Below are 12912 nucleotides of genomic sequence, written 5' to 3' on the forward strand. Positions count from 1 at the left end.
ATAAATCACAGCCGCGCTGTCGACACGCAGCTTGTCGCAGCGGGCTGTGTTTACCTCTGTAGTGTCACTCTGCGTGCTCCCCCACCTCCTGCATAGCTCCAGTCCCTGCCTGCGTCCCTTCCCTCCCTGCCGATTGGAGGGAAGGGACGCGGGCGGGGACCGGAGCTATGCAGGAGGCGAGGGAGCGCGAGAGTGACAGCTGCAGATGTAAACACAGCCCGTGTCGACAGCGTGGCTGTAATTTATGGGGGCCAGCAGAGCGCAGGGGAACTTAGGGGGGAACTGTATAGCAACAGTGGCTGGGCAGTATAGGCAGACCCAGCCTCTGTGTGTAGATAGCATTGTCAGAACCCCACCTCGGGTTCTCTTTAAGCCTTAAAAAAGCAGTGTAACTTACTGGGACTTCATGCAGCCCCCTGCAGTCATCCTGTGCCTGTGCCGTCCTTCCCGGCCCTCCAGTCATCAGCGGCGACCCTCTTAAAGTTTGCAGGCCGTGGCCAGTTGCAGGTTACTGCACATGTGCGGCCCTGAGCCACGCGCATCCTGATGCACTCTGCGCATGCACGGTAGTGATTTCCCCATACTGCGCATGCACAGACCGCTGCTGTGTACGGTGGCGTGATGATCCACGCAAAACTAGATTTCCACTGTACAATAAGTGTTACATGTTGCTCTGTGTCTTACCTGTCTTTTAATAATCCTGGTGCGATTTTTATTTGCAGTATTCATGAATGCAGCTATTCCCATTGCAGCCGTGCTGGCGGTAAGTTTAATTTTTTCCTTGATGTTATTTTTATGATTCTCAATTCTTATTATTATGATTCTCAATAATTACAAGTAGAGCTGCATTCCTGCTGTTGTATTATGTTGTTGAGAGGAGGCTTCTATCTGCCTAATGGATACTGTAGTAAGTAGCTTGGAATTTTCTCCTGCGGAGAGAGAGGAGGCGGGGCCAGGTGCCTGAAGTCGGGTGATGCAGGGACTTTGGGACGGCATCGCGGGACAAGGCTTCTAGGGTAAATATAACTTTGTTTTACTTGCAGTTTTACTTAGTATTTACTCTGAAGGTCCTCTTTAACCACCCCCTTGCCCTAACCGCCTTCCTGATGAATAACCTTAACTGCCACTCCACAGCAACCCCCCTTCATGACGCCCAACCTTAACTGCCCCCGCCGGAAAATCATGAAAATGTTGTTTATGAGTGGACTGGAGGCCTAAAATATAGTTTATGGCCCCGGGGCCCGAATTTCCACTCATTAACAACATTTGTATGGGTGCCCATGGTAAAGCCCATACTTCCGCAGCAGCTCCGGCGATCAAATTTCCTGCTACACACACACACACACACACACACACACACACACACACACACACACACACACACACACACACACACACACACACACACACACACACACACACACACACACACACTAAAAAAGGTATTTACAAAGGTGTACTTGCTGAATGGTTATTCCAGGCATTACTAAAGACAAAAGATCAGCATGATATTGAGGGAACTGGTATTTTATTAAATGACGTAAAGAAGGCTTCCTCCGTATTCCTTTCCTTTTCAAGGACACCCGAGGTTAAAATAAACGAATTAAATAAACAATCGTATCATTCCTCCTTCTCCTAAAAATGACTTTTTTGAAGATATTCCACAGTTTCATTTTATATTTAAATCTACTTTTCAAGTTTTTACTGTTTTATTGTTTTTGCTCAATGACACATTCATTGAAGTATGCCAGAGCTAAAATCTGTGAACTATGGACCTTTTTATCTCTTTCCTGTTCTCAGAAGCCATTTTATGCTAGGAAAGTGTTTTTGATAGTTGTCATTTCTTATCACTGAGGGTCACACTGTAGTCTGACCCAGACAGGAACTGCCACTTACATACCTGATGTTTAACTCTTTCAGACAAAGAAAGAAAAGAAGGAACACAGCTTAGTTATTTGTGTGCTAGGCACTGTACATACACATGTCTATCTTATGATGTCACATGTCACCTCGTGTATTCTTTAAGTTTCTTTAAAGGTTTTAGCATATGAGTTTTACGGTTTACTAGCCTGTCATGAATGAGGGCTCATGTCTTATCTGCTCAAAATACTTATTAGCAGTGGCGGCTCCAGGAATTTTTTTTAGGGGGTGCTATGCAGGTGCTGGACCAATTTCCGGGGGAGCTGACGGGCAAAAAATGGGTGTGGCTACAACCTGCGGCGCGCGAAGCGCACAGCGGTGAAAAAATGGGCGTGGTCATGACCGGATGAGGGCAGGGCTAACTGTAATTTAAAGTGAACCCAGGGTGAGAGTGATATGGTGGCTGCCATATTTATTTCCTTTTAAACAATTCTAGTTGCCTGGCAGCCCTGCTGATCTATTGGCTGCAGTAGTGAACTGAATTACACCAGAAACGAGCATGCAGCTAATCTTGTCAGTTCTGACAATATTGTCAGAAACCCCTGACCTGCTGCATGCTTGTTCAGGGTCTATGGTTGAAAGAATTAGAGGCAGAGGACCAACACGGCAGCCAGGCAGCTGGTATTACTTAAAAGGAGAAGAATATGGCAGCCTCAATATTATTCTCACCTCGGGTTCCCTTTAAAAGTGCAACGCAAAGACAGAGGGCCCAAGTTTTGGTGACCCTTTCCCCAGAAAATTCACATAATTGTGCAGGTTTTCTCAAGAAAATACACGTAATGTGAGCAGATTTGAACAAAAAACACGTTCAATGACCCCAATATGCACAACCGTTATCAGATATGACCCCAATATGCACAACCATTATCAGATATGACCCCAATATGCACAATCGTTATCAGATATGACCCCAATATGCACAACCGTTATCAGATATGACCCTAATATGCACAACTGTTATCAGATATGACCCTAATATGCACAACTGTTATCAGATATGACCCCAATATGCACAACCGTTATCAGATATGACCCCAATATGCACAATCGTTATCAGATATGACCCCAATATGCACAACCGTTATCAGATATGACCCTAATATGCACAACTGTTATCAGATATGACCCTAATATGCACAACCGTTATCAGATATGACCCCAATATGCACAACCGTTATCAGATATGACCCCAATATGTACAATCCTCAGCAGATCTGTCCACAATATGCACATTGCACAGCAGATCTGACCCCAATATGCACAATGCTCAGCAGTTCTGACCCCAATATGCACAATGCTTAGCAGTTCTGACCCCAATATGCACAATGCTCAGCAGTTCTGACCCCAATATGCACAATGCTCAGCAGTTCTGACCCCAATATGCACAATGCTTAGCAGATCTGACCCCAATATGCACAATGCTCAGCAGTTCTGACCCCAATATGCACAATGCTCAGCAGTTCTGACCCCAATATGCACAATGCTCAGCAGTTCTGACCCCAATATGCACAATGCTCAGCAGATCTGACCCCAATATGCACAATGCTCAGCAGATCTGACCCCAATATGCACAATGCTCAGCAGATCTGACCCCAATATGCACAATGCCCAGCAGTTCTGACCACAATCAGCAGCACCACCTGAAAAAGAAAAGAAAAACCCATTTACTCACCTAGTCAGAAGACCTCCTGTTCCGACCTCCTCCTCTCCCGACCTCCTTGTGGTGCGCAGCGCAGCTCCCACGATCCTCTTCCTCCACGTGACTTCCTGCAGCAGCCTGCATTACCCGGCGAGCAGGGCTACGGGAAAATGGCCGCCCGAAGCCCTGCACTGTAGACTCAAAGTCTGCAGAACAGGGCTTCAGGCGGCCATCTTACCGTAGCCCTGCCTGCTGCTCCGGGCTGCCGCTGCGAACTGACTCGGCGTCTCTTGGACGCCTGAAGTCAGTTTACGCCAGGGGTTGCTTTGGGGGTGCTTGGACAAATTTAGGGAGTGCTTGAGCACCCCCCCTGGCGCCGCCACTGCTTATTAGTGTATGGATACTTTTTACATTTCAAAGTTACTTTTTTCTGTTAATAAATGTATACTGGGCAAGTACATGGTGATGTAACAAAACTGGACTTTCTTGGCAGGTAGATGGAGAATTGCCTTTAAAGGAGAACTGAAGCGAGAGGGATATGGAGGCTGCCATATTTATTTCCTTATAAACAATACCAGTTGCCTGGCTGTCCTGCTGACCCTCTGCCTCTTATACTTTTAGCCATAGACCCTGAACAAGCATGCAGCACATCAGGTGTTTCTGACAATATTATCATATCTGACAAGATAAGCTGCATGCTTGTTTCTGGTGTTATTCAGACACACACTACTATAGCCAAATAGATCTGTGGGGCTGCCAGGCAACTGGTGTTGCTTAACAGGAAATAAATATGGCAGCCTCCATATCCCTCTGACTTCAGTTGTCCTTTAAACCATCCCTGAGTGCCTGTCAGCCGATAGGTCTCCTTCACTCATATAAACTGTCTGCAGTTAAAGTTTCTGGGAAGTTTAAAGAGACTCTGAGATGAAGAAAGGGGGCGTTTTTCTTACCCGGGGCTTCCTCCAGCCCCATAAGCATGGATGCGTCCCTCACCTTCCTCCCGCAGTCCTCACGGAATCCTCCGTTCAGCCGCAATCAAACCCCGATACGCGGCTCAGTCGGGCTCAGTCTGACAGTGACATCAGCCAGGGCCTGCTGCGCTTGTGCAGAAGGTCCGCGCATACGCAGAAGTCCCCCTGCTGACGTCACTGAGCCTGTTACGGGAAAAGATTGTGGCTTAACGGAGGACAACGGGAGGACGGCGAGGGACGCATCCGTGCTTATGGGCCTGGAGGAAGCCCCGGGTAAGTAAAAAAACGACCCCTTTCTTCATCTCTGGGCCTCTTTAAGGCCACTTTTACACTTGTAGGTAAATCCTGCGGACTGCTGAGGTGCACTGGAAGTATGTAAGCTGACGCAAGAGCAACAGCGCATTACCGCAGCGCATTACCGTTTAATGCACAGTATTTGGGATAATGGAAGTGTATGGGTGATGCAGTAAGTGTAAATGCCGGAGCGCAGGGCGTCGAGGCCTGCTTGTGCAGACTGACGGGAATCCCGCTGACGTACTTCCTGCCTAGCACAGAGTACGTCACTGAGTGGGGGGCGGCGCTATGCATATGACCCTGTGGCACTCTGCCGCAGGGTCATATGATTGTAGTTTTTTTTGCGTTGAGTTGGGAATGTGGCAGGAGCATTGCATTGTGCCGCAACGCAATAAACAAGTGTAAAACCGGCCTGAATCAAACTGGAATCAAGAACATTGGTAAATAGAAGAAGTGGAAATATTTGGTTGGATGCTGAGAACAATCCTGAGAATTACAGATATCATTTTGTAGCAGAAAGATGTGTAATTGTCTCACAATCTTCATATTTCCCGGCAGACCTTTGTGACACACGAGTACGTGGAGAACGAGCGCTTGACCTCCGCCAACGCCTTTGCTTCCCTCTCGCTGTTCCACATCCTGGTGACTCCGCTCTTCCTGCTGTCCACAGTGGTGAGGTTCGCGGTGAAGGCTCTGGTGAGGTGCGTCATAAACAGAGACATGATGTCACCATGCGCTATAATGACTGAGATTCTCTCACCTCTCCACTCATTGCCACAAACTATGCAATCTGTAGTTAGTTTTAAGCAAGCACATTAAAGTGGTCTGAAACTCCGACATAACATTCAATAAAAATGCCTTTTCCTACTACCTAATATTCATACAGTTATCATATTTGCTTTTGTACATAAGTAATATTGTCTGTTTACAAATTACACATTTCCAAAGTGTAGTTTATCTTGCCCTGAAAGCTGCCATCGCATTTTATTCAAACTGCTTTTTATTATATAGTAACAACTTCTAATTAGCTGTTCTGAGTTGTTTGTGTGCTTGAAGCACAGAGAGCTTTACAGAGTGTTCTTTTTCACTTGTTACACTGTGTTTACACACAAGTATCAACAATTGGAATGCAAACAAAGATACTGTTATCTCCAGTTTGGATGCGGATTTAAAGCTGAATAGCAGGACAAAGTGCTTTGTTTAACCATTTCAGTGATCTGCTAAAAAAAATAAAAATTATGGGATAGTAGCTTTCAAGCTTTGAGGAATCTTTTAGCACAAAGTAGAAATGCTGACTTTCAGACCACTTTAACATTTTGGAGGACAGTGGCGAAGGCAGCAAATGCGGCTTCCCAAGGCTGATTCCCAAGAGATTTCACGCTGAAATCGATCGGGAGTCGGCCTGCAGTGTATGGGCAGCTGACAGATCTCTCTCTGCTCAGATTAGATCTGCCCATTGTTAGATGTATGGTTTGGTTATATTAAGAAATGACTCCGGACTAAGCTGTTCTCAGAGTGAGTTATAGTGCTGATAATCAGGGATGCTCACCGAGGTTAATCACCAGTAATATCAACTGATTACTCATGATTCAAATAAGGGTTAATTGCTGCAGGTGTGGGGCTGGATGCGGCGGGGGTTAATTACCCATAATGCCGCTGTCCACCCTGCATGTCAACGAGATTGCAAGCGTCCAATTAGTCTAGTTGCAAGCCTCGCTATGGCGCACTTCCTGCTTCTGACTTGAAGGAGGAAGTGCGCCATAGCGAGGCTTCCAACGTGACTAATAGGAGGCTTGCAATCTCGTTGATGCGCAGGGCGGATGGCGCCATTATGGGTAATTAACCCCCGCCGCATCCAGCCCCTGCTGAGTGATAATGATCTGGCAAGTGAAGACTAAAAAACAGGGCTAAAATCAGTAGTGCAAATATTGGTTTGTCTTCATTTACTTTGAAATCAGAAAAACCACCATAGCCATCGTACACATGCCAGACTTAAAGAGGAACTCCAGTGAAAATAATGTAATAAAAAAGTGCTTCTTTTACAAAAGTGCATTTTTACAATAATTAAGTATAAATTATTTAGTTAGTTTTGCCTATTGTAAAATCTTGCCACTCCCTGATTTACATTCTGACATCACATGGTGAAATTTTTACTGCTGGCAGGTGATGTCAGTGGAAGTAGCTGCTGCTTGGTTTTTTTGGCAGTTGGAAACAGCTGTAAACAGCTATTTCCCGCAATGCAACGAGGTTCACAGACAGGAAACTGCCAGGACCATTGTCCTCACAGTTTCCCGTGGGAAGGGTTTCACCACAATATCATCCATACAGAGCCCCCTGATGATCCGTTTGTGAAAAGGAATAGATTTCTCATGTAAAAGGGGGTATCAGCTACTGATTGGGATGAAGTTCAATTCTTGGTTACGGTTTCTCTTTAAGTCAGCTGAGGTGGCCGATAACCATAGCCTCAGCTGAAATCAGGCGTCTGTGCATCAGCCGCTGACCCCCAACCCGGGAGCGATCCACCAGGCGGATCTACTCAGCCCCAGCGACGCCAACCACCCCCCTCGCTGATCCCATTTTTTGCATCACTCCCTCTGCCCAACGCGTGACATCGCGCATGCTCTGCTCGTCGATGTCGCCCAAGGCGATCAGGCCCCGATTGCTGACGGGCAGCATCTGTCAAAGCTGTGTACGCAGCTTTAGAAAGATTAAATAAGGAAGTAGATGGGAAAGTAACTGTTAGGAAAACATCATCTGGGAAAAGTGAAAAATTATACTCTTCCTTTCCTATAGATATTCCCTGAATCAGTGGCGTAGCTAAGGAGCTGCGGGCCCTGATGCAAGGTTTACAATGGGGCCCCCCAAGCACTCTATATACGGCGCACCAAAACCTGCCAATGGCAACTACAGTGTCAGAGGTGCAAGAAGGGGATGGGGAACAGTTTGTTAATGATTACCACTATTCAAAGTATCTATAGAAGTGATTATTATGAGCACAGGACCAATAGAGAGCTAATACTGTAGTTGAGGGAGAGCCCCTCGGGCCCCTCTGGCCCAAGGGCCCCGATGCGGTCGCAACCTCTGCAACCCCTATTGCTACGCCCCTGCCCTAAATATTTCTGGTCCTCCTGAAGCTTGATGCCAAAGTAGAGACTACAAACAAAAGTGGGGTTAAAGGGCACCCTTACCATTAGAGATGGTGAAAAAGGCATTCAGATCTTCAGGGCCACCTTAGAGTTACTATGTAGTTATGAGATAGCTGTCACTATAGGACCTGAAAAACCCCATGGTTTGTAAAGTTGCAAGATAGCTGTCACTATAGGACCTGAAAAACCCCATGGTTTGTAAAGTTGCAAACATGAAGGCAGTCAAAAGCCTTCTTGGCTTCAAGCCTTAGAAGGATGGGGTTAGTGTTCCTGTTGAGTTTATTGTCAATTTGGCAATAGTTTTATTGCAGTTCACCTGCAGATTGACCCCACATGCCTGTTTATTTGTATAGCAGGAACATGCCACGTGAAGATAAATATCAGTGTGTATTTGATCAGCATAGTAGCAGCAGTGGAGTGCTGTACCATGTTAACTACCAGTAAAAGAAAGAAGTTTGGAATCAGGATGATACCATTTATTGGCTAAAGGAGTAAGCTTTTGGCTAAGAAGCCTTCCTCAGACTCGATTCCTGTTTACAGGAACATCAACTTGTTTCAAGCTCCACTATGCTTAGGCAGGGCCGGTTTTCTGGAAAGGCCACAAAGGCCATGGCCTAGGGCGCTAAAAAAAATCCCAAGGATAAAAGAGCAGCAGGACCTGAAAGAGATAAGAGGCTGCATGTCAAAATAAATCATTTCTCCTTCTCCGAAGCCGCCCCGGCTTTGCTGCACACACAGTCAGAATTCCAGAGCTCTGTGTATTTTCCTTTCTTCTTGGTGTGCGATGAGACAGTGCTATCTCCTGAACATACAAGCTTCAGTTTAATGCCAGGGGTGTAGGGAAACATGGATCACCATGTGCTTGCTGGGCAGTCTGTGACTCTGGTTGTAGACACAATTTCTGATCCAGTAAGGTAAACATTTTGACAAAATGATTTCCACTTTACAACTCAAGCTGGGCTAAACAATGTATTGCTGGTCAGACTCTGTTAATGACTTGAGCTATTCCTTCTCTCTCCCAATGGATTGTAAATCTTAAACAGAAAGATAAGGTGTTTTTGACACAGGAGACCAGGGTTCAAACATCAGCCCTTCCTGTTCAGTAAGCCAGCACCTATTCAGTAGGAGACCTTAGGCAAGTCTCCCTAACACTGCTACTGCCTATAGAGTGCTCCTAGTGGCTGCAGCTCTGGCGCTTTGAGTCCACCAGGAGAAAAGCGTGATATAAATGTTATTTGTCTTGTCTTGTGATCTTGTTTGTTTCATGTAGTATAAGAGCCAATCAAAACAATCCTTTCAAAGTATTTTCACTCTGTCGATAGAACATCCGTGCTGCTGCTAACAGTTATAATACCAGCTTACTTTATGTGAAGTTCTTGTCTATGTGTTGTTCTGTCTTGAAGTGCCAGTTCTGGGTGCGGTTGGCCTTTAGTGATTGTCATAACTATCTAACTATCTTATCTGCATTTTCAATTTGTCGGATCAGGTTGTTTTCAGCTATTTTTAGTAGGAGCAGATGTCTAATTCCCCCTCCGTCTTTCTCTTCATCTCAAGTGTTCAGAAGCTGAACGAGTTCTTCACCAGTGACGAGATCCGCGACGACAGCATGAGGAACGGCGATTCCAGCAGCATGTTCGACGCCTGCCGGAAACACCCGGGAATTGTACGTCCCGCTGATGTGACAATAATTGTATCCATACCATAATGTTTTATTAGTGTCGGTTTTATATAGATATGACATTTTCTGCCACATGTTAAGGCAGCTACATACACACTGAAATATAGATTGTGTGAAACGATTAATAATAATGAACAATCGTTCTATGATCTACCTTTCAAGATATATGATGTGAACGTTCTTAAATGGCTAAATTATCATATCGTTACAGGACCACCATCTCAAAAAATGGTAAAATGTTAAATACATGTAAACACATACAAAACAAGAAGTGTGTTTTTTCCAGAGTAAAATAAGCCTATGTTGCTGTCGCTCACAGTAGGTAGTAGAAATCTGACAGAACCGACAGGTTTTGGGCTAGTCCATCTCTTCATGGGGGTTTCTCAGCATGGCCTTTCATCTTTATAAAGACACTCCCTGAAAAGGATTTATACAAAGATATTGGCCTGCCTCCCTGCTTGCTGCACACTTTTTTTGCCAGTTGGACGGGGCAACTGGCATTCACTAAGAACATTTGAAAATAAAGAACACCCTGAGAATCCCCCATGGGGAGATGGGCTAATCCAAAACCCGTTTTTTTCTGTCAGAATTCTACTAGCTACTGTAAGTGACAGCAACATAGGAGAAAAGTAATTTATGGCTCATTTTACTCTGGAAGATACCTACCATTTTTACAGTATATTTATGCATTTACTTGTATTTTAAATTTTACCATTTCTTGTGAAAGTCGTCCTTTAAATGATGGTGGATCTAGGCTGGGTGCCGTAGACTTAGCAGAAACATTGTTTAATAATCATTCATAGCTTTGTACATACTGTTGACTATGAACGATTATTTGCCAAAGTGCTCCGTTATGACGGCCTTTTAAACAGCATGAAAATCGTTGTGGATTGTTTGTTAAACCCATTGGTTGATTCTTTACTTGCTGCACAATATCTGGACTGACAGCTGCTCTTCACTTTTCAGCACTCACGAGCCATAAACCGGAAGCAGCCACTGCGGCACCAGATGGATAGGTATGAACAGTCCCCACGGAGACAGATGCGTCCCTCGGACGGCGAGGAAGCTGCAATCAAGGTTCCTAGTAGCTCATACCTTGTTTGGTCCCATCCTGCACTGTGCCACCTAACCATCCCCATTGCACTTTATCCCTCCAGTGTGTGTACTAGCCACACCCACTTCACCACCTATTCTCCATTGCACCATTCTCCCACTTCTGTACCACCCGTTGTCCTCTGCACCCCTCCCCCCCTCTGACTGTATCACCCATCTCCCACTGCACCATCCATCATCCACTGCATTTCATTGCACCCGCCTCCTCTGCTAAACCACTCATCATCCACCACCCATCATACACTGTTCTGAACTGTCCTTTCTGTGTCCCACTGCCACCCTTTCCGAATACACATACAGTACATGCTCCATTGCACTTCACTGGACCCCCCTCCTCCCCCTCTATCTGCACCACCAATCCTCCATTGCACCCACTGCCCCCCAAACTGATTGCACTACCCATTCTCCATTGTACCCCACTGTCGTCCTCCCCCCCCCTTACTGACTGCAACACCCATCCTCAACGGCACCCCATTGTCCCTTCCTCCAAGTCTACAGACTGCACCACGCATCCTCCATTGCACCTCACTGTCCCTTCCCATCATGCCTGCAAACTGCATCACCCATCCTCTATTACCCCTTACTGTCCCTCCCCATCATGCCTGCAGACTGCACCACCCATCCTTTATTACACCCCAATGACTCTTCCCCTCATGCCTACAGTCTGCACCCCCTCCAACTGACTGTATCACACATTAACACAGCACTACCCACCCACACTATATTTTGTGAACACACTGAAGTTATGTGTAGAAAAAAATTAGATGCAAATGGTTATTGTGTCATTATGACTGGAGTGCAATAACCTGTATCATTCTGTGAGCTGATGGCTGGAGTTTTAAGATTGGTTGCTATGGGTTTCCATACTTGTCTGCAGTGTGTCCAGCATTATCTTCTCATATACAGTAAAGTGTGATACAATTGTATATTCTGCCCATCATATTCTTTTAAGTGTTAAATTACCTTTTATTTTTATTTCACTTGTCAAGGTGATTAGTGGATATTTCTCCTGGGGAACAGGATTGGCCACATTATCTAATATAGACATCTGTATACCAACAGGTAAGAGACTCCTACACCACCCAACAATGTGCACCACACATTATAGCCGTGGTGTGACCGAATATAAAACACCCTCAGTATAGGTAGGTAGGTAGACAGGTATAGGTGCCCCCTGTATAGGAAGCCAGGTATAGGTACCTCCAGTATAGGTTAGCCAGGTATAGGTGTCCTAGTATTTGTAGCCACATATAGGTGTCCCCAGTATAGGCGCCTCAAGTATAGGTAGCCAGGTATAGGTGCCTCCAGAATAGGTAGCCAGGTATAGGTGCCCCCAGTATAGGTGCCTCAAGTGTAGATAGCCAGGTATAGGTGCCTCAAGTATAGGTAGCCAGGTATAGGTGCCCACAGTATAGGTGCCTCAAGTGTAGGTAGCCAGGTATAGGTGCCTCAAGTATAGGTAGCCAGGTATCGGTGCCCCCACTTTAGGTAGCCAGGCATAGGTTTCCCCAATCGGGGTCAGGTAGAAATAGCTGAGGCTGTGCATCCACTCGCCTGCGCAGTAGAGTGGACCTGATCGGAATCCACTATTACCGCCTGAGCTCAAACGGATAACCACTACTGCCTCTGTGTCGGAGCAAGGTAAGGTAAATATTAACCTCCTCGGTGTTCAGGGGCTTCAAGCACCGCAATGGAGGAACATAGAAGGATGGGGAAGCCTTATTTCTACCTCCCAGGTGGTGTTTTTTAATTACAGGTTTTCTTTAAAGTGTACCCAAGGCAAATCTAAAAACTGATACTTACCAAAGAAGATGGAAGCCTTTGGATCCAGCAGAGGCTACCCATGCGGCCCTCCTGGCCCCCACCATTGTCACGCTTGGACCACTGAAGAAAATCTGACAAGAGCTTGTCGGATTTGTGATTGCAACCACGCTCTTTTTCATGCATGACTGGCTCTGTGCTACTGTGCAGACGCAGCCATATTTGTGCGAGTGCAGCATGGCTGCTCTCGTGCATGAAGAAGAGTAGGGCAGTTGCAAACTTCAAGAGACTCCTGGGCAACCGCAGTGGTCTCCAGGAGGACAGGGGAAGTCTCTGGAGGATCTGTTCTTTTACATTAGGTTTGCTTTGGATTTACTTTAAACCAAGGAA

At 45.9% G+C, this 12912-nt stretch overlaps 1 protein-coding gene across 7 annotated transcripts in view; it reads left to right on the top strand.

Annotated features, from left to right (window-relative positions):
• Nucleotides 1-12912, top strand: part of ABCC9 (ATP binding cassette subfamily C member 9) — a 195735-nt gene that overhangs the window by 69840 nt on the left and 112983 nt on the right. For all 7 annotated transcript variants that reach the window (XM_068277946.1, XM_068277950.1, XM_068277948.1 and 4 more), the window contains 5 exons: nt 723-763; nt 5383-5525; nt 9525-9633; nt 10615-10725; nt 11751-11823. In XM_068277946.1, the coding sequence (XP_068134047.1) occupies nt 723-763; nt 5383-5525; nt 9525-9633; nt 10615-10725; nt 11751-11823 (477 nt within the window). The remainder of the gene's footprint in view (nt 1-722; nt 764-5382; nt 5526-9524; nt 9634-10614; nt 10726-11750; nt 11824-12912) is intronic.

The sequence above is a fragment of the Hyperolius riggenbachi genome, chromosome 3 (assembly GCF_040937935.1).
Source record: "Hyperolius riggenbachi isolate aHypRig1 chromosome 3, aHypRig1.pri, whole genome shotgun sequence".
Taxonomy (NCBI): Eukaryota; Metazoa; Chordata; class Amphibia; order Anura; family Hyperoliidae; genus Hyperolius; species Hyperolius riggenbachi.